The sequence below is a fragment of the Rhamphochromis sp. 'chilingali' genome (genome assembly GCF_963969265.1).
Source record: "Rhamphochromis sp. 'chilingali' genome assembly, chromosome: 7".
Taxonomy (NCBI): Eukaryota; Metazoa; Chordata; class Actinopteri; order Cichliformes; family Cichlidae; genus Rhamphochromis; species Rhamphochromis sp. 'chilingali'.
Window position 1 is genome coordinate 18,514,334 of NC_137934.1, and position 27,322 is coordinate 18,541,655.

At 41.7% G+C, this 27,322-nt stretch overlaps 1 protein-coding gene across 1 annotated transcript in view; it reads left to right on the forward strand.

Annotated features, from left to right (window-relative positions):
* The window catches only part of creb3l2 (cAMP responsive element binding protein 3-like 2), a 35,963-nt gene that overhangs the window by 3,038 nt on the left and 5,603 nt on the right, over positions 1–27,322 (forward strand). Inside the window, exons 2-8 of the mRNA XM_080887807.1 lie at positions 22,571–22,814; positions 23,420–23,622; positions 23,725–23,803; positions 24,015–24,220; positions 24,542–24,688; positions 24,891–24,949; positions 25,251–25,319. Coding sequence (XP_080743933.1) covers positions 22,571–22,814; positions 23,420–23,622; positions 23,725–23,803; positions 24,015–24,220; positions 24,542–24,688; positions 24,891–24,949; positions 25,251–25,319 — 1,007 coding nt within the window. The remainder of the gene's footprint in view (positions 1–22,570; positions 22,815–23,419; positions 23,623–23,724; positions 23,804–24,014; positions 24,221–24,541; positions 24,689–24,890; positions 24,950–25,250; positions 25,320–27,322) is intronic.

Below are 27,322 nucleotides of genomic sequence, written 5' to 3' on the forward strand. Positions count from 1 at the left end.
CAACCTACGGCATTGCCCCCTGCTGGCCATAGGTCACATTGCGCTTACCTAAACTATATATACTATATATAGAAGTACTGGGACACCTCCACATTACACCTCCAGGAGCTGCTCAGCCATGGGGGCCGTGAAGCTCCCAGCCTTCAGCTTCTGTGCTGATGTTAACGTCAGAGGAGGTTTGGAGCCCTGCAGTTACTGAGTCAGCAGAGCGTTGGTGACGACCGCACTCTGTGACTTTACGTGGTCTGACGCTTCGTGCTGGAGTTGCTGGTATTCCTGAAACCTTTGTAATAAAAACACCTGGAGTTGATCGTGGAATATCGAGGAACCTCCCAAACTGACGTGTTGCATAATTTTGATGTCGTACCTGTTCCGATGGGACTGAACACACCTGAATTCACAGATTATAAGGTGTGGCTAATTCTACTTTGTTTTGCTACAACAACAAGTACATAAACCAGCCACTGCATGGTGATATACTCGTGCAGCCCCCTTTTTTTGCACCATCGCCTGCTGATTGGCGGAAACTTTGTAATCTCCCACTTTGTGGCTAAAGTTGGTTGAACTTCTCAGACTGAAGACAGCTGAGCAAAAGTCTGAAACTTTTTTGATGTTCATTCAGACGACAAATCAGCGAAATGTGCTCCCTCCAAATCTCCTTAAACCTGTTTCTAAAATCTAGAATAAAAATTAAAAGAACAAATTTTTTATATTTTGTGACTTTTAGCAGAATCAGCCTTACAAATCGGTTAATCTTTAACACTAAACACACTTTTCACTTTAGTTTCTTTGCGGTGAAACTTCACCAACATACACACACAGCCCAGGTTGTGTTAAGAGGCAAGGTGCTCCTGTTAGGTCACTGGACACTATATTTAGTAAGGCATGAATAGCATGTGTGTGTGTGGCAGTGGGGGATGCATGATTGCAGAAACCAACAAGCCTGCAGTGTTTGAATCTCCGGCAGCTTGAGAAGCAGACTGGAGTCTTTGTTCCTCCGTTCAGGTCGTGGGTCGGGTCTCTCTCGCACTTTCTCCCTCCTCCACCCCTGGGGAGGGAGGTTTTTTGCCATTCGCTAGAATTCCTCTCGACGGTGTAAAGCTTCTCCGTCGGTAGCACGTGTCGTTTCCTCCCATGTCATCCCGTCGCTGTTTGAAAGCTTTTATCGTGTTCAGGTTTCTCAGGTTTTTGAACGATAACACCTGCTTGGTTTAAAGGTGGAGGCGCTACTTTTGTTTTTCCTGTTTCTTTTTAGCCTTTTATTTCCACTCACCCGTGAAATTCCTTTAGTGACACTGTAGTAGAGTAACAATACATATTTTAGGCTTGTCTGTCTGTCTGTTTCAAGAAGTTGTTCAAGTCTTGTGCAGTTTTCTGAAAAAACCAGTGTAAATTATTTAGTTATTGAAACATTTTAAAATCTTGTGTATTCATATTTTTACTCTTTAAAAATTGAGTTTTTGAAGAGACGGGTGACTTTTGTACCTGTGGTACCATTTTTTCGTCATGACAATCCACTTGACGCCTTTTACTGCCAGGTGTGGAAAAGAGATCTACTTTTGCTTCAACTTTCAAATAGTCCAATAATTGTCCTTTTTTAGCTCAATTCTTGGTCACTACCAAATGTTTCTGGTTAGTTGCTAAATTCTGTCTGAACTTGTGTCTTTGTCTGTCTCCGTGGTATTAAGGGAAATTGTGGGTTTTCATTTACGTATTTATTTGTTGTTGAAAGAGACTCAAAGCAACACATGAATAACAAAACCTTATGATAAAAGAAGTTGGAAGTGTTTGCGTGCTTGAGTTAGATCTAGCTAAAACATATAGTTTGGAGTCATTTCACAGAGTATTTCACAGAATATTCAGTAGATTTACACCTGAAAGAGACGTTAGTGACGCTAATCTGTCCTGCTCTAACCTCCTTAATGGTCATTTAATGACTCTTGAGTGTTGTGGGATCATTACTTGTGTTAGACTTGTTTTCTGTCTCACTTTTATCTTATCTCTGCTCCTTTTTCTTGTGAAATACCAGATGTTTTTGTATGTGGAGACGTGAATGAATCACACACTGGGACTGCTGGGCCCAGGCCCAAGGGTCAGGGTGGCCTGGACTAGAGTGTGCATCCCACGTGATGGTTTTCGTTTTTATTCAAAGGTCACTCCCAAAACAACCACGGTGGCCATTTTCACGCACGCACGCGGTCCTGCCTTGAAGTTGTCTAGACGCATGTCAGAATCAATCGGGTCAGACGTTAAATGCCCTTTGACCTGCCAGCTCTCTAATACAAAGATCCTGAAACATCTGATTAAGCTGATGTGTAAAAAGAGCAGGTAACAGTCTTGTGAGTTTAGGGACATTGTCTAGAGTTTGATGTGAAAGCAGCTACAAAATAATGCAAAGTATTTGTAGAGCATCAGCATGTTCACAGAATCAGAAACTCATGGGAGGAAAGCAGAAAGAAATGCACACTGACCACAGTAGTCAGATGGAACAACCACCAAGAGATAGAAAACCACTGCAAACAAACGCAAAAAAAAACCCAAGACAGCAAACAGAAACAGAAAAATGGATCCAAAGACTCACTTTGTGTGTGTTTGCCTGTGAGTGCTGCTTGTGTGCAGGAGTGATGGGGTCTGTTCTTTTATTTTCAGTTCTGTATTTTGTGTACTTGAGTATTTTTGCTTGATTCATGTTCACGAATAAGCATTTATCTTAGTGCCGCCACTGTCACACATCCATTTAAGCCAGTTTTCTTCTGATCGACTGCCGAGGTCATATTAGGGATATGCACTCTCACTGATATCATGCTAGAGTCAAGAGTGGACAAAAGAAGGCGTTTAGAGTGGTTTGAAGCCAAATCAACAGTACAAATATGACAGGAAATAAGGAAAAACACGTTAGACCCTCTTAAACAAAGAAGGGAAAACAAATCACTCTTCACACATACACCTGTAGCTAAGACCTGCAGCAAGTGGAGAAGAGACAGAAAGTGACGGTAAGATCATATGTTTGTCAGAGGCTTCAGGAAAAGGAGTCAGGAAGAAACCTCTGATTTAAATTCCATTTCAGAGTCTGGCAGGAAGCCGAGCACATGCTGAACTCGCTGCCCTTGCAGTGAGCACAAGAGACTGACATGTAGGGGGAAAGTGTGCGTTTGCTCCACATACGCGCTACAGCTTTCCTTACATAACACTCAACATACCTACAGATAATCTCTGGGCGCTATCCATGAGCGTAACTCCAGCTGTAACCCAGCACTTTTATGAACACATGTGATGGGCTGGTGGCGGCTCGGCACACTTTTGGGACAGAGGTGTTTTATTCCAGCAGAGGGGGAACAGCTTGACCCGTGTGCTCACACTGCAGAGCCTGTTCTCCGTCGGGGCAGGGCATCCTGCTCGCCGGTGGCCTCGCTCCGTCTCTCTCTGAATGGTCCGAGTGTGTGCTGTAACATGAGTGTCAGAGCGCGGAGAGAGATGCTCATTCAGGGCATAGGGACACACACAAATGCACAAACAAAAGTGCGCACACACACACACACACATTCACAGCAGTATTTTATTCTTAGAATCACTGAAGCATAATTTTACAATACAAGGATTCAGATTTAAGCTCGAATTGTTCACGTTGCATGTCACAACCAGGCACGCGTCTTTAGATTTGTTCACCTGTAACTCAAGTCTGTGCTGAAGGAGCCAACCTGAGTGTGAGAACAAAGCTCAAAGAAGCTGTTATTAGCGCAGGCGTGGTGCCGGATCTTCAGGTTGTTCGCAGAGGCGACTGTGACTTTCGCACAGGAACAAAATGATGACGCAAAGATCCTGTGACGCAGTCTGATTTATTTACAAACTGAAGCGTGTTTGACAATCCGGTTCCGGGTTATGAATGGAAGTCGTAAGTTTAGATAAATATGCAAACGAGTGCAATAAATTTAAACTGTAGATGCTTGACAGCGCAGAAAGTTTGTAATATCCTTTTGTTAATAGTTCATCTGCACAGGTTTTTAATAATCAATTAATTTCTTATCAAAGGAACCAGAGATGACCCTAGTTTTAAAAACCTGAACATATTCAGTTTACTGTCATTTAAGGAAAAGGAAAACAGCACATCGTCACATCAGAGAAGCTGAAACTGGAGCAACATTTTCACTGCTACTTAAAATGATTAAAACAATTCATCATTTCAGGTTCAGTTTTTACCGTCTGGTCCTGAATTCTGGTTACTGCCTAAACTTGTCTGCTATGCTGGTAATTTGGTAAACCCACACGCTTCCTTAGAGTCAGGTAAATCCCGACAATTAAATAAAATAGCAGATTGAAGGGGCCAAATTCTGTGTTTACTCTTAGTCTGAGTCTGACTTTGACTCTGAATACCTGAACTGGCCAATGACTTCGAGTACCACTGAGACACAGGTTGAGACAAGTAGGACTAATACTAGCAGGTAAACGGGGATGAAATGGATGTGTTTGAATTGGATTTCTGTAAATGTGTATTTGGAAGGCTGAATGTGGGTTTTATTGCTTCCCTCGACTTTGTTTTGAGTCTGTCGCACTTCCTGAATCTCCACAATAACATGATAAGTCAGATTTCACTCAGTGATTAGAAGAAATTGTCTGAATAAAGAACATTTTACTTTAGTGAGTTCATCTGAAAAATCAACTCTTTAGATTTTTCTGGCCCACGCTGCTGCTTATCCAGCTGTGTAGTTTTACTGTAAGTGTCCCAGTTTTGGAGATGGTTGCCTTCTCAATGGTCATGACCCTGTTAACGCCACATAGCCTCAGTTTCTTTTTGGATCTGTTCTCCTGCTACTGAAATACATCTAAGGCTCAGGACTGTCTGATAGGATGCAAATATTTATGGTATCCCTCTTCAGCTGACCTGCTGAAGAGGGATACTATAAAGACCTGCTTTGGGGGACAGTAGAGGGAGAGAAAAAGAGAAGCCACAGACCTGGATGTAAGCAGTTTCATTAAGGAAGTATTTTCTAAGTAACCAGGTCAAAATTCATGAAAAGGACTTTTTTTATTGGTTGTTTGAGCACCACAAGTCAAGCGGACCAATCGCACCAAAAGTATACAGACCAGGAGTGTCAAACCCACGTTAGTTCATGACTCAGCCTACAAACCTATCATATTTATACAACTGATGACAAGCAGCCTGAGATCTCTGTAATAAAGTATGCGCAATTTCAGCAATGCAATTATAAAGAAATGCTTTTGTGGTAAGTCAGTTAAGCCAGTCAGTGCAGCTCTTCAGGTTTAAATCCAAATCTAAACTCAGTCTTAACTTACTAAGTAAACTGGCCTTGTTACTGTGGACCTGCTGTAAAAACAGGAGAGTCTCTCATAATCATGAGTTCGTGTATTTATTGGGATACAAAGACAAAATAAACACTTATTTTCTGTTGTGTGGAGGACATTCAACATTTCTGGTCTGCGTTGCACTTTTTTTGCATTCAGTAGTAGTAGTCAGCAAGTGTTTGCAGACAAGTCGGCATCTTCCGTACCAGCTAAAGGTGACCACTAGGAGTGCAACGATACACAAAATTCACGGTTCGATATTTTTTCGATACAAAAAAATGTTCATGCTTTTTTAATTTGTCATTTATTAAAATTATAAATATATATTTTAACTCAAAAGTACAGTTTTTAAATTTAATGTTGCTGAAACAACAAAGTAATAAAATAAAATAAATCTATCTGATCGAGAAATCACTCATCTTTGGAAAAGAGAGTTTATTACAGAGAAATGTCTCTTTCCAAAATAAAAGCTATACTATACGCTTCTTCTGGGCTATATTCTCAGCAGCATATTAAACATATCAGGTCCCCATAAGGAGAATCATGTGCTAACGGCTGTCTAAATGACTCGGGTAAAGTTTGTAGCATGCGTGCTTGTTGTTTTTGTCTGATTCCACTTGTCTTTGCACTAGGATGATGTAAATGTGCAGTCATATTCGTTGTGTTCCCACTAGTGCTGTCAGCATTAATCTGAAATGACGTTAACGCCACAACACGGCAAATCTCCGTTAACGAGCTACCGCGAATCGCCCCGTGCGTGGGGCTGGACGGCGTCAACACGTTAACGAGCTAACTGCGCTAACGCAGTAGTTCCCACCGATGTAATTGACCATTGCGTGGCACATCCGACATACTGTTTTACTTTAGTCCATGACGCGCTTACCTTCAGGGTCATACCTCACATGAAGACCAAAATAGTTCCAAAGGCCAGATCTGAATGAGGGTGGGGGAGGTTCAATTTGTCATGTTGCAATGAGCTTAGCTTCTGTCTTGCTAGCTTGTGCTGCGCTCAGTGGATCTGCGCTCGACAGTGCAGCCTAGGCGGAGTAGTCGAACGCAGATCCACTGAGCTCTCAACACAGACAGCATCGTCAGAAGAAAAGTTGATAAAATAAATTTAAAAATTTGTATTGTTCGATACATATGCGTACCAAACCGAAAGCACTGTATCGAACGGTTCAATATCGATACGAGTATCGTTGCACCCCTAGTGACCACGGCAGCCTGCAAGAAGTCTCACCTAGTCGCTACCCGACACCTCCAGCAGCCGGTCGAATACACAACTCTCCCCACGATTGGTGGTTGCCAGGAAGTTGCAGACTAGTCTAAAGGCCTTTGTGAGCAGGATGGTTAAAAAATCCAAAGTTTATTTGTTCCTTCTTTGCATTTTCCAAATCCATCCAGGGAGTAGGATTGAACCCTGGTGGGCCGATTCTTGTCCCTAGACCGTATGTTTGTCACCCCGAACTGACAGACAAGCATGGCTGCAGAGTGATTCAAAGTTTCCTGCTTTAAAACATTTAAATGCACATTTATTTCATGCCGAAGCTGGACTGCACTCACTGAAAAGTTTTTAAAGAATCCGACTGAACTTTTAGGTTTGAATGCTTCTACACTGAGAATAAACTCTCTGACTTTTCACTTTCCTGCATCTCGTTAATCATGTCATTGTTTTGGCCTTTAAAAGTGACAGTGGTCTGCAGATGGTGCACACACACACACACACAGAGGATGAGCAACACTTTTTTTTTTCCTTTGTCAAATCTGATGCAACTTTTCTTTTGACTTTGAAAGTGGACTCAGACTTGAGCTTGCTGCAGGCGTGCAGCCATTTGAGAGCAAAGCGAAGGTAGTAATCAGCGTGGGGAGGGATCATTATGGAAAATCCACAGGAGCCTTCGTTCTTTGAGGCAAAGCTAAATTTATTCCTCTGTCTGTATTTCTGTCTCCTTCTACCTTTCTCTCTCTTTTTTCTCGCTCCATCCTCTATCTCTCTGCCCCCTCTCCCCTCAGCTTTAGGCACCATAAAAGGTTTTAAATGGCAGTGTGTGGTTAGCAGGGTGTGGGTTCAATGTCCCTCTGAGTACTTTATACACCCAGCCCTTAAATGAGCCTTGAGGCGGTTTTACGTCGAAGCCGCTGTTGGTGAAATACAGATAACTGACCTCTGGTTCTTTACTCTTTAGAAGCATGTTTGGTTTTTTTAATTCTTTAAACGGAAGAGTTTCAGGCGAGTTTTCAGAGCTGCTCTACAGGATTTTGTCCATGTTAGAAACTTTAAATTCGCTGAATAAACAGAACTTCAGTGGCTTTAGCAGCTTGTAGTGAGACTTTGGGATTTTTGCATGAGCTCCACTATTTCATGTATTAAACATCAAAGCGTGTAAAGCCTGTAAACTGGGTATTAAACAGTGTGAGCACCAAGAAACGCTCAGCTTTGATGTTTTTGTTTTTTTAGTAGCTGGTAACCTGCCTTGTGACTCAACAAAAGTCCAATCCAGACCTGTTTAAGATGCTAATCTGTCCATCTGCTGTCGAGTTAGCATTTCACTCCTCTTTCTACCCATTATCCACCCCCTTCCTCACCCCCCGTCACTCCTGCTAGACGAGTCAGCTCCTGTTGGAAATGCCAGAAACGTCTCTGCAGCTGTTCCTGACTCGTCTTTCTGTATGTAAAGTGACTTGATCAGTCTGATTTGTTTCCTAACCTTTCATTCTTTCACATATTAATGCATTTCCTCATAATTTTCCATGAATCCCCTCTAAATGGACTATTATGTTTAGCAGTATCGCTGTAATCTGTCTCAAGATGCAGATTCTTTTTCTGCAGAAGTTGTTGAATGCTTTGTTCAACACAAACTTCTGCAGAATTTCCACAGAAAAGCACTCTGCAACATGCCAAATCTGTCAGTCTTTGAGGTTTTCTTTTAGACATTATAAAGTATTACCAAACAAACAGTTGTCGGTTATACAACATGAGTCTGCAAAAGCAGAAAGATATTAAAACCTATCTGAGACTAATTCAAATGCATTTTAGCTTTTTCCACCTCTGAATTAAGTTTGTATTTTCTGTTGTAATCATTTCGAATCCCTAATTCTTTCAAATTGAATATATTCTACATTGCTGGATCTGATGTTTTATCCCATATTTCCCACATTTTTTGGCATTCCCACTCATTGACTCCCAGCCATAATGTAAACTACTGATGAGGACTGCTCCCCTACGACCTCCTGGTCACTTGGGAAAAATGGAGTATTCAATGACCAGTTACTGGGGAGCTGAAGCTGTTGAGGGTGCAGCACCAAAATCCTCATTGTGATCACTTTGGATGCTAGCACGATGCTGTAGTTTACATTAAAGTCACCCACATAAACACTTGCTAACTGCTCGTCGAGCTGCACTGAAATTTGAAAACAGTTGTCACAAACTGGAAAGGGAGAGCTTTCACCTTCAAAGTAAAAGTTGTGGTACTTTACCAGCGTGTTTCAGAAGGTAAAACCTTTACTTTGAAGGCCCAAAGTTCTCTGTTTCTGATTTGTGTTGCACTCTTTTTGCTTTCACTACAGCTCGACAAAGGGTTGGTGAGTGTTTGCAGACAAGTTGGCATTTTTCATGCGAACTGCTTGTGACTGCAGCATCTTGCTAGTAACCAAAGCAATCACAAGAAGTTTTTAAGCAGCATCCTGTAACTCTTTGTAACCAGTTTCACTCTAGCAACACAATCCAACCACTTGCCACACACATTTTGCCCTAGCGACCTCTGGAGGGTCGCTGACCGGTCTCCATCCCCGTGTTGTCTTTAGGCCTTAAACACACAATTTTTTTGGTTTTACTTCAGTCATTCTTGGTGAGCTTCAGCAGATGTTAGCGACACAGAAAGTTACTGCATGTGAGTGTGAAGTCGCCAGATGTGGCTTCACTTTAGGGTGTGTGCAAACTGCACCAAGCAGCCCGGTTTGTGCTCGTTTTGAAAGTGGAACATAAGCTAAACATTTAGTCCATTTTTAGTTTTAGCACATTACTCAGTGCAAGTGTGGAGAGACTGAGGAGAAAGTATCACAAACTACTGAAGATCCGTATATCTGTCGGGATCCACAGACTCCGTTTATGCATGACATTGAGAAAATTTCATCCTTGTTGTGTTTTCATTACCCAAATATTAGATTTTAGCATCCTCTTTAAACCAGATGTTCTGCTCTTCTGACAGAGCACACCTTTTTTATAACCTGAACCTTTCAATCACATGAGACGCTAACAGGCCCAGTCATCCATGCAGAGTTCACCACATGTGTGCAAGTGGCCTGCATGACTTTTCATTGAAGCATGCGTCTGCTTGGAAAGCATCCACCCCAGGAAAATTTTGTTAACAGGGGAATCAAGATCAGCAACGCCCCCAGGACGGCGCACTATAGGGTGCACAGCAAGACCAGCGCCGGCCCAGATTTTACCCCGAATCCAGCAACAAACCGGATAAACTGAGCTTTAGGAGAGATTATCTTCAAATGAATCCCTAAATCTTCGCACATCAACACAGTGTTGAAGAAGTTTGTGTTGTTGGGAGAAAATCAGAGGCTCGAGAGAGCTGGAAGAACTCAAAGTATGTGTGAGTAAGGGTGAAGGAGTTCAGATGGAGAGGTGTGAGTGTAATGGTCAGTGTTAGCAGTGCAGAGATGGAAAAAGTTAGGAGCGTGCTGACCCAGTTTTTAAGAAGGAAATGCACACAAGATGAGGGCCAGCTGTGCTTGTGTTTAACAGAAACGCTGCCTCCCTGCTGCGTCTGACTAGAGACAGACCACACAATGATTTTATTATCGTACCAATATTTTGACCTGTGGAAAAAAAAAAAAAATATATATATATATATATATATACACATGTATTTTTTTTTTTTTTTTTTTTTTCTCTTGGGGCTTGGTACCCATTGTCGGGTGGGGGTGATGATATCTCCCCCCCTGACCTGTCGTCCTGGTCAGGGGGACAAGCTGTGAGAGCAGTCCCTTCTTCCAAATGTTGGGACACTGAGCCACTTGTTGTTTCGCTGAGTTTTTAATTTTTGCAAATTTTTTTATAACTAACGTGGAAGCGAACAATGACAGCATGCGATTGATCACTAAGACTTCGTTATAATGTACTTTTGCTAGCTAAACCTAAACACCGCTCTGAGGCGTAGCCACAACAGTGAAAGTCACAATTTTTGGTCCAGTACTTTAACGTTTAAACTCTGACTATCTCATGAGTCCAAAGTTGTTAGTACGCTGTATTATGGTTTAAAAATTTAAAGTACAGCTTGCTGCTAATCCGGTTGTTCAGTGATGACGCGACGAATCCTACTTCCGGGTCTAAAGTAGCCTGCGTTTAATATGGCTTTTGTGTTGTTAACATGTTTAATGTTATGTATTTTCTTCTATTTGATCTCAAAAAGCTCCTAAAACAGTCAGTGATCACTGTTGACCTCCCTCGGCTTTTATTACCGCTAATCATTTATTTAAGCTCAGTTTTTAAAACCTTAGGATGTAACTACAGCCCAGCCCATGCAGCAGTATATGAATGACTAACCTCGTATTGTGGATGGATTATCTCAGTTGTTCTCCTGGCTGAAGTTTGGTCCTTTTACAGCATCCTGCCATGCGATTACATTTGTTCCTGACCACCGAGAACACTCATGTTAACTTTTATCGAGTGGAAAAAAAAGTTAGCTTGTTTATATTATGCTAACATAGCTGTGTCGCTAGCGGTCACGTAGCACATCATTATATACCAGCTAGCCAAACTTCAGTAAACCTACAAACGTCACTGCTGTTTAGTTTTCTGTCTTCATTTATGCTGGAAGTGATAGCAGAGCTGTACGTTTTAATTTGTTTCCAAAACCCCGCAGTCAGGACATGCTATATTGTATTTAGATAGAAGCTAGCGAGCTAACTTCCTGCTAACTTCTAACTCCTTTAAATGTCATAAATTCCGTTTTCATGGATGCCTGGGTGTTAAACTCAATTGTTACACCTGGTAGAGCAGAACACTGATCATTTTATTAAAGATGAAAGACTTTAGACAGTTTTTCAACTCTCAGTAATGCCATAGTGATCGTTTGATATATGGACCTGCAGCGGAGTTTAGACCCAGACACGGCTAGTGCCGTCAGACTGAACAACCAGATAGGTTTTTCCTCGAAAGCATCAGACCTTACAGTATTAACTGTTTTGACAAAAACAAAAAGTCTTGTATTTTTACTGCAGTTTGTCGCTGTTTTCTTGAAAAGCAATATATTTTTTATTATTAATAAGAAGCTTTTAGCAAAAAATAGTCTGCGTGGAAGATATAAAGCATTTGTCGGGGACTATTTTCAGCTGTGGATTAATACCTAGTGTTTGCTTCAGCAAAGACAGGGTTTTGGCCAACAGCAGAGCTTCATGACACAGAAGAATAAGATGCAGATTATCAGGCAGAATCGGTTCACTGTTGGTCTGTTTATGACATTTGTTCTTCCCATAGGTTCCACTGTAAAAACAGGCTAAATAAATACAGGCTGATATCATTGCCTGCTCTCCGGTGAGGTCATTGTGTAACATCTGGAGGGTCGGTGGGGGAAGAGTGGGGGTTGCACAGATGATAGGTCAGTATGACAGGGAAAGAGTGGAAAGTGTGTGTCAGTCTGTGTTTGTGGGGGTTGAAGTTGGAACTTTTTGGGAAGCTGTTAGAGACAGGCAGAGGGGTTGGCGGGGGGAGGGGATGGGTTGGGTTTTACTCGTCAGGGGACCCTGAAACGGTTTTTCCATTTGTCTTCTTGTGGGTCTGTTTGTGCCGCCTCCGTGCTGCACACACGCATTTCCAGTACCATCACTGCATGCTTCAGAGAGCAGCTGACTCACAGCTCTGAACTTTGACTCGGGATGTTTTCCATTCCGGGACCTCAGAGATTCCCATTTTGAACACATTTCCTGTCGCGGCTCCATTTAACTGCTGACATTAAGGCTTTTTTTTTTAAATAATTCAGCTTGAAACATTAATGAGGTCTGAGGCCGCTGTGTTAGACAGGAAATGGATGTTAACCTCTGGAAACCTTTATTTTGAAATGGATCCGCTGCAACTTTTGCAAAGTTCAGATGTTTTTTGTCTTTGTGTTTGTTCATACGTGGGTGGAGGGTAAACAGCGTTGCTGGACTTAATGCCTGCTGTTATTCTCTCTCACATCCTGCTGTTTACATCCGTTAACCGTCTCTCCGCCCTACCATTATGTGTAAAAAGAACAAAGTCTGATATGTGATAATATCACTGCTGATGCTAATGCAGAATGTTTTGTATGCTGGAACAGTTTCTCTAATTTAGGGCACAGAGTCTTCCTTCAGATTCACCCACAGCATCTGATTAGTCTTTGTGACCTCTGAGCAAGTGTAGAGCATAAAATCTGCTTTAGGATTGCTCAAAAGCTGCATTTAATAAATCTTTTTACCAGAAATTACTCAGTCAACTATATCGTAAACCAATTGTTTGGTTATGTAGCCTGTAAAATGTTAAAAGTGCTCATCACACACGAAAATAGAATAAAAAGTAGAGTAAATCCTCTCTTTTCAGAAGCTGTTAGTTATTTTTAGGTTGAAACAATTATTTGATCAGAAGAATTGCATGAGCATTTACCCCTTACTACACCTTGGTAGTACCAAGTCAGACCCCTTTTACCTTCAGAGCTGCTTTAATGATTTGTGGCAGGGATTCAACAATGTGCTGGAGACAATCCTCAGAGATTTTGGTCCATGTTGACATGAGAGCATCACACAGTCGCTGCACATCCATGATGTGAATCTCCCGTTCCGCCACATCCCAAAAGTGCTCTGAGATCTGGTGACTGTGGAGGCCATTTGAGTTCAGAGAACTTAGTGTTCAAGAAGCCAGTTTGAGATGGTCTGTGGTTCGTGTTGTGTTATCTTGCTGGAAGCAGCCACTGGAAGATCGATGCACTGTCATAAAGGGAAGGACCAATCTGGTCATTCTCCTCTGACCTCTGGCATTATTCACAGAGAACCGCTCACGGGATATTTTCTACTTTTTCTACCATTTTCAGGAATCCCTAGCGATGTTCATGTGGGAAAACCCCACTAGACCCTCCAGACCAGCCTGCCTGACAACAATTCCAAAACATTCAAAGTCACTGAGTTGCTCTCATGTGATTGGCTGATATTTTTTTTCTGTCCTCACTGCCTACTGGTTGTTTTTTAATCTGTTTCATATACTCTCAATAAGGGATTTCACTGTCAGTCCACCTCTTAGTGCTTTGTTTCACATTCTGCAAGGCCAATGTTAACTCTTTACCTCTTGAAAGCCTACGAGGAGTAATCCCTGAAGCTCATATTTCCAGCCTGCTTCCAAGACAGAGTGAGTGGGTTTGGATCAGTTAGCCAGGGGGATCTCTGCCCCCTCCTACCCTCGTAAAAACCCGGAAACTATTCTAATGGTCGACAAACCATGTCGTTATTGATTCATACTGAGCTGTCAAAACTTGTCATTAAGGGTAGAGTTGGGGTCGTCAGATGTTGTTTTTGTGGGGAGAATGGTTAAAAGCTTTTGTTTACATGCTTAAAAAATCCGGTACAGAGGCTTTTAAAAACTTGTGCTATCCTATAAATTACCATCATGTTTGGGACAGTCCTGCTTCAGAGGCTCAGCGTGTACCTAACCCGAGGCTGGAAGTAAAAAAGGCCCAAAAGCTTTAAGTGGCAGTTCCTGCAGTGCAGACATACAAAAAGTGCTTCTTTCAGCAGTCAGAAGAACTATAAAAAAAGCTGTGCTGCTCAGTGCTGGGCAGTTCGTCAGATTTTAAAAGCTTTGTAATTGATAACAGCCTCCTGTGAATGGAAATAAGCTGATTAGAGCAGTAAGGATGGAAACTGTGAGGTTAGAGGCCAAAAAACCCCAAATAATGAGCCAAAAGGTTTTGTGTTTGAGGGAGGATTAAATTGATAAAGTTTTAAAAATGATAACATCTAGTTCTTTGTTTTAAATGATAATAAATTTAATATTTTAGAGGTTTTGGCATCCTGTAACATTTCTTTCAGTTTTAAGTACCCATGACTGTTTAGAAAAGCTGAAAAAGTTTGAATTTGAATGAAAATAGTCATTATTTGTGCTTCTAATCATCCAGGCATCCTTGACAGCTGCTGGTTTTCTGCCTTCCTCTGTTATTATCCTCTCTTATCCCCTGGTGCACTCGCTGCACCTTTGATTACCAAAAGGGGGGGTGGTTAGCGAATCAAGCTGGGATCGAAGTCAGGAATATGGGTCAGGGAGTGTCTCTATGTCCTTATCGGTGTGAGAACCGGATCGTGTTTCTCTTGGAATGAAGAGGTTTTTGTCAAACAAGGTCGTTCCTGGCTGAGCTTCACATCTCTTCAAATTCCCTCGTGGCTGTGGTGAGACGGCTGTGTGTTTGTGTGCCTGCGGATGAAGCTTAAACAGCTGGATCTCTGTGAACTTTATCGCTTGTTTTATGTCAAACAGTTTGTTAAAAGTGATGGAAGCTGCATCCTGTGAGTTCTTACGGCTGTCTGGACATGTGGGCTCAGTGCTGGGCTCACCTGCTACTGCCACCTCCCCCCTCAGATAAGATCCAGATAGCCGAACCTCTCCAAGGTCTGTGATTTGTCTTGTTGTGCTAACACAGACAGTATCAATGCCACAGCGCGGACAGATCAAGCCCAGTGCTGCAGAGACAGGTTTAACGTGGTTCCAGACTGATTTATGATCCTGCTAGCCATCACGTTTATCTAATTAAACTAATTTATCTGTTCTGATAGACATTTGTGTTGGCCTGATCCAGTGCAGTTTGTTTTTGGTTTGATAATAGCATGCAGGGATTTGTCTCAGTCTTCAGGCATCTAGTTGTGTTTGGTGACTCACTAAAATGTAACTGCAGAGAATCATTCCCTGTCTCATTCCCTTTTTTAAATGAGATCTTTCCAGGCTTGTCAGGTGTGACTGCTGTGATTCACATTTTCAGTTGTTTATAGTTTATTTCACTGCAGATTAAACGGCCTTAACCAAACAAATTTGAGCTGATTGGCTCTGAAAGATTCATGATAAACTAATAGGACTCAGTAGTCTAGCCACAACTACCGTATTTACCGTAATCTCTCCAGCAGGAGAATGTAAGGTACCTTGATAATAATGCTGTTGTTTTGACTTTATGCAATACTTCCAGGTGATCTTATGTGCGTTTCAGTTTCCATAGCAAGCATAAAGAAAAAACTCCCTGTTAACAGGAAGAAACCTCCAGCTCTCCAGATCCTCTGAATCTTTTGATGATATTGTGTAATGTAGATAATGAAATAATTGAGGAGCATTATTTTGAAATTGTTCCACAGTTTGTAGACACAGTTTTTGCAGATTGGTGCACGTCTGCTCTTTATAGTACTTTTTGCATTTCTGGCCTTTTGTTCCCAAGTCTCAGCTTTTTTTGAGACATGTCTCTTGAAATTATAAATTTGTCCCAGTTTAATATGTTTTCTGTGTTTAACAGTGAATAATATTTGGGTTTATTAGGGCAGAAGATGATTTCTTTCTATTTTTATTTAAGTTTTAGGAAGTTTCCCACCTTTTTTGGAACTGGGGTTGTAGAAAAGTTTATAAGCTTAGTTTTTTTGGGTGATGAACGAGGGTTACCAGTGGTTACCATCCTTTACTCACTGGACATCGTAAGAGAAATGAAACACAATAAAGCACATAGTTCATACTCATCAAAGGCTTGAACACATTCTACATTTGTCTTTGGTCAAACGTGTACATGAAAGGCAGATTACGAGTGTAAACTTTAAAACATAATAAGCCTTTTAAGCCAAAAAGTTTTCTTTAATAAAATGATGTAAAAAATAAAAGATTTGTAGGGGGCAGTTGGATTTTTTTAGATTAAAAATGGCAGGCGTGCACAAATATTATTCACATCATTATCAGTGTCATGTGTGACAGACTGCTTCTGAGGTCATCGATGAGTGTTTAAAGGTTGTACTTAGTGGAGAGCAATCTCTGCTCTTTGGCTGATAAATGCTGTGCACGTGTGCACACTTTAGCTAAGTGTTAAAACTGCTTGTACACATTGTTATCATTCCAGGGGGGAGTTTCACTCATTGCTAAAGTGCTGTTACCACAGCGGCTGAGGACCAAATATCCAAATATTCAAAGTGTTTTGGGAATTTCACCAGAGGGCCCACATTAGGAGAATCAAACTAGAGGGTGGGGGAACCGGATTTTAAGAGAATTTGAGAGCAAGTGGGGAAAGTGAAGTTAGAGGAGAAAGCTTCGCTTCTCTATCTCTTAATGACGACATAGCAGGACATGATAACAAAATGATGCGTTAGTCAGATAGAAGATTCCTGCAGATGAAAGTTCAGGTCTTCATTCAACCTTTCGCACTGGTTATCGGTTGATAATTGGACACGTGTTGGTTATTAGTGACAGTAAAGCGACCGGGACAGATAATCGGGATCCACATCAAACTATTGAGTCATTCAGTTGGTGCTGATACACAGACGCGTTTACTTTATTAGGCTGTCATCAGCAAAAGTACACACAGCTGAGTCCAGGGCAAGGTACACACACAAACACACTCAGTCAGTCAGCTGGACACACACTAGAGGAGGGGGACGGTGGGGCCTGTGTGGTTTTAGTGTGATTTATAGTTTGTAGGCATCTGGTTTGGGCTTTAAGGGGAGGAGGGGACATCATCAAACTTTCCTCGAGCTTTAGGATCTGCTCATTAAGGGTTAAAACAGATGCACATCGTACTTTACAGAAGAATTACAGACAGGGAAGCACATTCCTCTCCTCCCTCTGTTAAATTAGCTGCTAACCGGTGATCAACACAGATGTCGAGGCTTACCGCTCACTGTTCTGCCTGGCAACTGGCTAGTGTGCAGTGGACTGGATATTTCTTAAATCCCACTGGTTTTATTTTATTTTCTAACATTTAGATGTAGGGTTGCTGTGGCTCATTTTCAGTTGGTCTTGGAGTCATGTATCAGCCATTACTGGTACTCAGTATTAAATTAATAAGATATATTCCTCATTGTGATGAAGATGCTGGGATTATCGTTTTATGCTTGATTTAAACTTTCTTACGTTTCTAAAAAGCCAAACTGCTTTGCTGTTTAGCTTTCTTTGTGCTATGTTAGCTCTCATGCTAGCAGTTGCTACTGATGCTAGCAGTTGCTACTGAGGTGTAAAGTAGTAACTCAAACCAAAAGCACATAACTGAGCCAAATTTCATATGAGTGAATGCCTATTTAGTACATATTTAGTACATCAGGGAAAAATGTGCTTTTCCCTGATGGTTGGGAAATGGTTGCTGACAAAGATAGAGCTGGGTCAAAAACTTCCTTGTGATTGTTTTAGTCACCAACAAGCTACAATCTCCTGTAGTTTGCACTGAAGACGCCGATTTCTGTAAACACTCGCCAGCTATTTGCCAAATCTTGAAAAAGTGCAACTCAAGATGCAGAATCTCTGCCTTCAAAGTAAAAGTTGCGCCCTTTGAAAGATTCTGGTTGCAGCGGTAAGGCACAACTTTTATTTTGAAGGTGAACTTTTCTCAGTTTCATTCTGCAAGCAGTTGGTGACTGTTTTCAGACAAGTTGCCATCCTCCAAGCAAACTACTAGCAAAGCAATATCAGCAAATTCTACCAACATGTTGCCAACCGGTAGAGGAGTACACATTTTCCCTTAGCAACAGGTGGTTGCCAGAGGGTTCGCTGACTGGTCACTAGCCATATGTGAAGTAAACAGCTGTAAAGATATCAGTGTTATGGTCTGTCTCCACAGTGCTGTCTGCGTGCCACTTCTGGTGTAAAGTGAAGAAAGTCTTTAGCCTGTTGGCATTAATCTAACACAGTCACAGTCAATTTGAAACAGCTCAAACTCCAAAGTGTTTATCTAGCTCGTGTGTCCCAGTTTGGTGCTTTGTCTTCACCCCGTTTCCTTTGATGTGATCCTGATATATGAAAAATATTGTGCGGCTGCTGGCTGTGTTGTCTCTCTCTTTGGATGACAGGGAATTTCTGCGGACGGCACTGATGTCTCATCACAGCTCGAGACATTATCTGTCTTCATTTCCGCCTCCACTGACAGATTTCATCGCGACTTCAATTAAAAGATTGCGATCTGCGCCGTCAGCTGAGTCCTCTGCTTGTTTCTGCGTGTTACATTAGAAACATTATTATAAAAAATATGAGGGCAGCCTCTTTATTATCACCCCTGCTCCCTCAGATGAGTCAGTAACCTGCTGATTCTTGCTCTAGTTCTAGTGTAATCTCCCAATTTTCCCATTTTGGCTTCAGCTCTCGTGGTTGTTTCCCAGCTGGAGAGCGTCGGGTTACAGCCAGCCCTAAATTACACCTCTCTGTTGGGATGCAGGGGACAAAGAGGTTTCTGTTGTGCGTGATGAGCTACACCCGGCCAGTGACCTATGCTGCAGCCCAGTCTCACACACAACCATGACCACAAACTCCCACAGCAGAAATGACAGGGAGCTCATAAAGCCTCACTGTGTGCCTTTGGTGTGGTTCTGTTTTCAAGCAGGCGGAGTTGGACCTCTCCCATTTCCTGTTCTCCAGAAAGAGGAGGATATATTTGTTTCTGAGCCTCTATGTTTTTTTTATTGATATTTTTTAAACTAAACTTAAGGCAATAAAAGCTGATTATTTATTTATTTATTTTATTTAGTTTGTTTCAGTGTCATTGTGATATTGGGGTGGTATCAGATGTCCCATAAACCAGACCTTCTCTTGTAAACATGGATTTGCTCCGTATGTAATTACTCCTCCTCCCTGAAAGCTAAAAAAACACACCCACTGTTTTTTTAGGTTTTGTTTTTTTCGGTCCTTAATGTGATTTTAATGCTTTGTCACCCCCCTGTCTCACACAAACACACACACTTTTTTGTAGGAAGCAATATGCTGACATTATGCTAAAATAAACGCAGTCACATGGCTTAAGCTACTATGTTAGATGTGATTATGTTTAAGGTAATGAACCTCGTATCGTCAAAATTCTTAGTATGATAATCCTAAAATCTATACAAATCTAAAATTTGTGTAAAAGTACAAAAATACAGTTTAATTTCTATGTTTTAGGAATCTTGGTTCAGCAGATATAGCCTCACTACAGTTGCTGTGCATCTGCAAGCCACTTTTCAACCCACCTTCAACCCCAGATCTTTCTTTTCATGTTTTTCTGACTCTATCAAAGTCATGTATGTTGTCAGCGATGCCTGCTTTTACACTCTGACTCTCGCTGCTTGCTCGTGGTATACAAGGACAGGGAGGTCCCAGAACAAAGTCATACCGCCAAATATAAATCGCTGTAAATAGAAATGAGGATAGTCTTTGAACTGTAGCGTTATCATTATTATTTATATTTAAAATGACTATTATTACTGTAATTAACACCCAGATCTGTCAGTGTTTTATGTGTTTACTTGTTTAAAATGGTTTAAAGTAATAAGATGCCTCTTGGTAATGCTGCTGCTGCCAGGAGATGCTGGAATGAGGGTAAAGCTGTAAATGTTTGTCTACAGTGCGCACAGTTGTTCACGTTCTCTCTCTCTCTCTCTCTCTCTCTCTCTCTCTCTCTCTCTCTCTCTCTCTCTCTCTCTCTCTCTCTCTCTCTCTCTCTCTCTCTCTCTCTCACACACACACACACACACACACACACACACACACACACACACACACACACACACACAGTAATATATGTTGATATAATGGGTTGTTTCCACTTATATGCGCTGTTCTGGAGGTTAAAATAGAACCCACGGGTGTATAAATGTGTAAATATTTGTCTTCCCTCTTGAATAGATTCACGGTGTGCTGTCGCTGTTTGCATTGCACACACACACGCACACACACACGCACACACACAGTGAAATGACCTCTGTATGCTGCCCTATAAGGGCCGTCCTCAAGCCTCTGTGTTTGTGCATGTGGGAGAAAATGCTAGAAGTTAAGCTCTCTCTTTCTCAGACTGTAATCGAAGCCGCATGCTTGGCATTTGGTCGTCCACCTTCCTCCTCTTTCCTCGTTTCCTGCATCTTGATTTCACTCTCTCTTTATCCCTCTTCTCATTCATGTATACATCTTTTTTTGTTGTCTGTTTTGTTGTTTTATAACAGTTTGTCCAAACCATCGGTGTCGTAATAGGTTGTTTTCCTCGTCTTGCTCTTCACGTGTCTCTAATTTAAATGGTTTTCTTCTCTCACACTGGCCAAGTCCCATGTAGCTGAAACTGCAATTGGAAACCTGCTTCTTATTTTGTGTCCCAGCAGAACTTGAAGTTGCATCACAAATGTTTTTGAAGCAGCGAGTTCAAGCGAGGACAGGGCTGGAAAAATGTAGCTTTGAGTTTGAAATGTATGCGATCCCTGAGGGTAACTGTACATCATTTCTGTTTCTTAAAAGAATGATACAATGATATATAAGAGCGATAAAACATCTCAAATAGAAAGCGTAGCAGACAGTAACACCACAAGGAGATAAACATGTACGGAAGTTCATCAGTGACAAAACTGCAGGGGATTTAGGATTTAAAAGTAAGAAAAAGACGTGTTTGTCAAAATAAATCACATGTTTGTACATGCCTGTGTACTCCTAGTGCCAATTCCAGAAAAGAAAAGAGAAACAAGCGTTACCCACGGGAGGCAACACAAGAGGAAAAGAGTTACCCACCTACTCGGGTACTTATGTTTTTTGCCAGTTTTCCCCCCAAACTGAATATGACGAGTTAATAAATCAATCTAAAAAGGACGAAAAACTGCACACATGATAAAAGTAATGGCCTATATTTTTTCATAATCTTTGTAATCTTAATTTCCTCTTAGCAATTTTTATGCATTGAATAAGTGTTTTGCTAACATATAAATCAGGCCTGCCTGCTTTCATAGCCCGGCTCGATAACTGTGACAGGGGATGGGAGACCTTAAAAAACACAAGATTATTTCCAGATTAAACTGCTTTAAATAGCTTTTATTTATGAGTGAGTGAGTGAGTAAGGGTAGAGCGTGGATGAATATCACTGTAAGTGTGCTGCAGAACTGAGGGGAGGAGGGAGCTTTTCCAGCCGAGCTCAGTGCGGAACAAAACAGAGGCACCAAGGGTAGACTATATTCAAACAGACTTACAGTAACTTTATTACCAGTTACTTTATTTTATATTGAATGAAAGTAATGCAGTTTTATCTTATTTCACAATTTAGTTTGGCTGAAACGATAACTGCCTCCATGCCGGCGACTGCTGTAGCAGGACGAATGATGTTTTCTGAATCCTGGCACCGACTCAGAAATGAACGACATTATAACGTTCTGCAAATGTTCTGCAAAAACACTTTAACTACATGGTATAATAACTTCAGAACAGAACATTGTGATTCTATTTCACTTTTGAATCGGTGATATCCACCTTTTAAAGTTTGTGGCTTCTTGGCATCGACGTCCATATTTGAACCCGTGTACACTTCCATTTCTGTTAAATTGCTTCAATTATCCCTTCATACATGTACATGTAGTGTTTCTGGACAGACCGGATATAAACTGGTTGGTGGTTTTTCTAGAAACATTATACAACATTTGTTGTATAATAGCGACTGCAAAGTGAGGACTTCATGGTTTTATCTACTGTTTATTGCTTTAAACTGAGTATGTTTGGGTTTATCTGATAGGATAAGACATCAATGTTCTGTTTTCCTTTGTCTTGGGGACCAAAACTGTTGAACTTGGAGGTCTAGTCTGCATGTTTTCTGCATGCTGAGAGGAGCAGAGGAAGGCCTAATCTCCAGCATACTTTGCTTTGGCTGCCTTTTGTTTATTAAAGTCATAACAGCCAATCACAGGGGGGAGATCTACACATGCTCACCTGCCTAAGAGATAAGGAATGTGATGATGGGGGATCAAAGGCTGGGAGGAAGAGGGCTTGTCTGCAAACTTCTGTATGTGTTTGGTAAATGTGTCACCACACTGAGAATCAAACACACACTGAAAGAGAAGCTGTGATTAGTGGGGGAGAGGTTTGAGTATTTGATTGGCTGCTTTAGTCTTCTCTGAGGGAGAGCTGAGGGAAACCTCAAGGCAAGGTGCCAATAAAGAGTTTAATAGTCTGTAATTACAGACTGACGGTCGTAGGCTCCCAACGATGTGGCTTTATGTAATTATCTGTCTGATTCCTCCTGCATGTCTGTGACAGGAGTTCAAATTAAACATCCTCTGAAAATTCATAGTGCTTTATTTCTCCTCCCTGCAGCACTTCTCCGAGCTGCTGGACGACCTCTCCCAGGATGCTTTGCTGGGTCAGCTGCTCAGCGACCCCTTCCTGTCCGGGGGGAGAGACTCGGTGGAGTCCATGGAGGAAGACGACGACGCCGACCTGTCCTCGTCTTCCCCTCTTCCGCCCCACATCACCGCTGAGCACAGCTACTCGCTGTGCGGTGACAGCCGACCCCAGTCACCCCTGTCACACCTGACCGGAGAGCACGGCAGCGAAGCAGGTGAGATGCCAACACAAAGATTGTGACTTTAAAGGACAACCAATCAAAAGCACCGGGGTGCTTGTCCTCAAGCTCACAGTGATTATTAATCACAGCTGTTGGTTTTAAAGACTTTTTATTTTTTGATACAAATCCTATCGCTGGGATTAAAAGTGTAGTTAAAATGAACTTCACTGGGAGAAAGTGGAGTCTCGCTGGTCTGGCCCACTTAAATTCAAAATATGTGGCTCGTGATGTAAAATCCCTGCTTTGATTCTCACGTCATCACACTGAGAATCAGACCAGAATCAGAAGAAGAAAGAATAAAAGACAGAAAACAGTCAAACAGCATCTTACCACTAAATCTGCTTTATCAAGGCTTTTATAGCTTTTATTGTGAAAGGACTTTAAACAAAAGTTAAAACTCAAAAGTTAAGATTGCTAATGAAGCATTAATGCTCTATAAACCAGTATTTGTTACCCGTTACCGTAATATTTATGGAGCTGCTCTGCTACTGTTGTTGGTAAGTGTTGGTATTATTGTGTGCAGTGGTAGATAAACCTTAATCTAATCTAATCTCATTGGTAAAGAGCACTAACAGGAGCACGCTTTGCCTCCTCTGCAGCTGAGTCCGATGGCGATTCAGCCGAGTGGCCTATGGAGCAGGAGGAAGCCATTGAGAGCCTCCTGTGTGAGACTCCCTCCCTGCTCCCCACACTCTCCCTCTCTCTGGCCACCAGTGAGGGGTCCCAAACGTCCGAGGGTTCGGCCCTGGCCCCTGCTGCCACCTCGGTTCAGGTCACAGTGAACCAGAGCAAAGTCATCAAGGTGAGAAACGATGGTTAAATCAGATATTTGTGCTCTTTTCTTCTTCTTTTTAATGTTTGTAACATTTTAACACCTCCTGTTTGTCTTTTCCTCTGTTTGAAGATAAAGGAGGAGAAAATCAGCCCTAAAATTAAACTGGAGCCTCATGAAGTGGACCAGTTCCTCAATCTCTCACCAAAAGGTCAGTTCTTTCCTCTCCTCTCTTTCCACTTGCTGCACTTCTGTAATGGTGTGCTACGAGGACCCCTGCTGGTGATTTGTTTAAATACCTCACAGCTGAGTTTGAAAACCCCTTAGCATCAAAAATGGTTTCTAAATTTAAATTTTTATAATTTTTCTCTGTTTTCTCTGAGACTGAATGAATAGCTAACAATCCAGCCGCTGTGTTTTAGGTCTGGAGTCTCTACAGATGCCTCCCACTCCCCCGAGTTCCCACAGCAGTGACTCAGAGGGCAGCCAAAGCCCCGTTCACGCCCTGCCTGGCCTCTCCTGCCCCACATCCCCCACCAGCCCCCCTCCATCCCAGGCTGGCCTGAAGGTGTCACCACGAGGTGCTTCGTCCTCCCTCTCCAACTCGCCTCTGCTCACCGCTCCTCATGTAAGATTAAAGGAAATTTTAAAAGCCCATCAAACCTCAAAGAGAGCAGAATAGCAGAGTAACGTGTTTCCAGCCGATGTAATTAAAATAACTGGGTTTTTTTGCATAATTTTCCTGCTGTTTTTGCTCTGCAATCCATGAATATTACTGGACTTTCCACCTTTTCCACTCCTTTCACATCCCTTCTACAACCTAATGTATATGTGCAGACTATCGTGCCAAAAAAGAAGTTATAGTGTAAAATTCACAAGCATTTTTTAGACATCCTCCCTCTTTACAAAGTTGTAAACAATGTTTACGTTTATCTGTTGTTTCCTGTAGAAACTGCAGGGTTCTGGGCCGCTGATCCTGACCGAGGAAGAGCGCCGCACGCTGGTGGCCGAAGGTTACCCTGTTCCCAACAAACTCCCGCTCACCAAAGCTGAGGAGAAGGCACTTAAGAAGATCCGCAGGAAGATCAAGAACAAGGTGCCGATGTAGAGCACAGTTCGTATTTTGGATGATCTGAGCAAGCATCCGTGATCATCCGTAAAGAGTCTAAAAGACTAGGAATATGTTTACTGCAAGTTAGAACAAAATAGTTAACAAAAAACAAGAAAATATTTGTCATGTCAGGCGAATTTCTGATTTTTCTACTTTTTCTGATTCTGTTTCCTTCACCATCTCTCAGATTTCAGCTCAAGAGAGTCGCAGGAAGAAGAAGGAGTACATGGATGCTCTGGAGAAGAAGTAAGTCCTTCTTTTTTCCTCTTTCATGTGAAAAACAATGTCAGGATCACTACAAATAGCAAACAGCTATTAATGCTGCATAAACTTTAGTGTCCCCTTTTAGAAAAAATGCTAGGTCATCTAAAGTATCCACATTCAAACATCATCAGGGTGAATCTCGGCATTACCGAGGTGTGCAGAGTGAAAGCAGCTGTTCTTAAACTACAAATAAATCACGCTAGAGTCAGAACAGGGAGAAAGTGGTGCTGATGAATGAACGGCGTTCAGTCACTGACCCTGCAGTACTGCTGTCTGACCACAGGGTGGAGACCTGCTCCAACGAAAACAGCGAGCTGCGCAGGAAAGTGGAGACTCTGGAGTGTACAAACAAGTAAGAGCAGCACACACGGACTCACAGTCTTAACCTCGTATAGGATTGATTTAATGCACAGTAACGGACCCATTTTAGATCCTTAACTTCTGAAACTACATAAAAATATAAAATTACCACATAGAAGTTAATTATTTCCTGCAAGATGCTTTTAAATTGCCCCTATTGGTCAAACATCAAATTCTCCCTCCTCTTTTGGCCTAAGGTAGGTAAGTAAACTGTCTTCACGAAGCACTTCCAGCAGTTCCAACGAGGAATTTTTCTGAATTAGAGAACGCGAGCACAAAAACAAAAGGATAACTGAGGTGGTAGTCCAGTTATTTGGGCTCTTTACAGATTCAGCCTCTGTCAGTGGCGACACAGATGAGTGAGCGACAGAGGCGATGACAAGTGTGTCATAAAGACTCTGGGATGGTGACAATCAAAACACCAGGAAAGTCATGAGGGAGGACGGGTTCACACCTAAAAATGTCCCTCCCTGGGCGCATGCTGGATTTAACACATCCTTGGGGATTTGGCTTTTTTTCCCTCTCCCTCTGTCTTTGTGAATCTCTAAAGGCATCTGTTTTTATATCACGCAGTGCAGCTGAGAAAAGCACGGAGAATGAGTGGGGAAACACTGACTCGCTTTTATTATTTGCAAATAGAGCTGAATCAAAAGCTCCCCGTGGATGTGTTCAGCTGCAATTTTGCATCCATGCATAATCATGAGGCTATTTTAATGTGAAAAGCTCACCCTGCATCAGATAGACAGCGCTGTTTGCTCTCGTTATGCATGGATGAACCGTGCGTGCACCCACTGAGTGCACTGTGTTAAGTATAGCTGCCTGGAACACAGCTGTTCTGGGGCTTGTTTTGCACTCAGTGGTTAAAGTGGGCTTTGCTGTCAGTGTCAAAAACTTAATGAACCAGTTGCATGCGTGGTGTGTGTTTTTTATTCTGGGACACCTGGACAGCCAGCTTATGTTGTCGTTAAGCTCAGTTCCTTATTTAATGAAGCAAACGAGAAAGAAAAATTTCAGAAAAATGTTTGACTTGTGCAAAAATAAACAGCAGATTCTTCACTAAAGTGCAAATTCTGGATTTTACAATAAGGATGCTGATGTAATTTACTGCGATATCATTCACATTACCATGCAGAATGTGTGGGCGCACAATTCAATGAGTTTGCATAACTTTTATAGACTGTATATAAAAGATGGAAGCCACCATGAAGTCACCCAGTGGGTTTGTACTCTGTATTTTGAAGCTTGCCACCTTGTTGTTTTCAGTGCCATTAAGGCAATTCTTTCAAAAAAGCTCAAACAACACAAACAAAGAAGAGTGGTACAGTTAAGCAACTCCGATTAGCAAATATGAGGCCCGGTACACAACTACAGCTCCCCCTATCTGTCAATCACAGCAGCCAATATCTGGATAAATAATATTTATAAAATAAAAACACCACCATGCACTTATGGTGGGGGTAATGAATGGGGATGGGGGTGGGGGAGGGAGACTATCAATCGAACCCCAAATTGTAAAACATGCTTATTACTACTGTAAAATGGACATTTTAACATGTAAGTCTATGGGATCTGACTCACTTTGGAAGTCTGCCTCAAGTGGCCAGATGAGGAACTGCAGCTTTCTGATGCTTCCACAGTGGCTTCATTTTTCAGTCCTGGAGATGGCAGTACAGAAGAGTCTGCAAACCTGTTCAGATTACAACAATGTTTTTTTGTTTTTCTAAACAAAACAGAACAAATCAGCACACACATAACAACTAACAATGTCTTTGCATGTTAAAAAATTAATAAAGAAACAAAAGTTAAAAAAAAATATGGAGAAAGGTTGTTCAATGAATAGACATTGTGTGTCTGAAATGATAAGCTGATCCTTTCTCCCCTGAGAAATTAAATTTTAAGCTTTATTTTAAAAATATCTCATGGATCGTGTCATGTCAGTGCGTTCTAAGCTGTTTGCTTTCATTTCACACTTACATTCAGTTACACTTACACTGA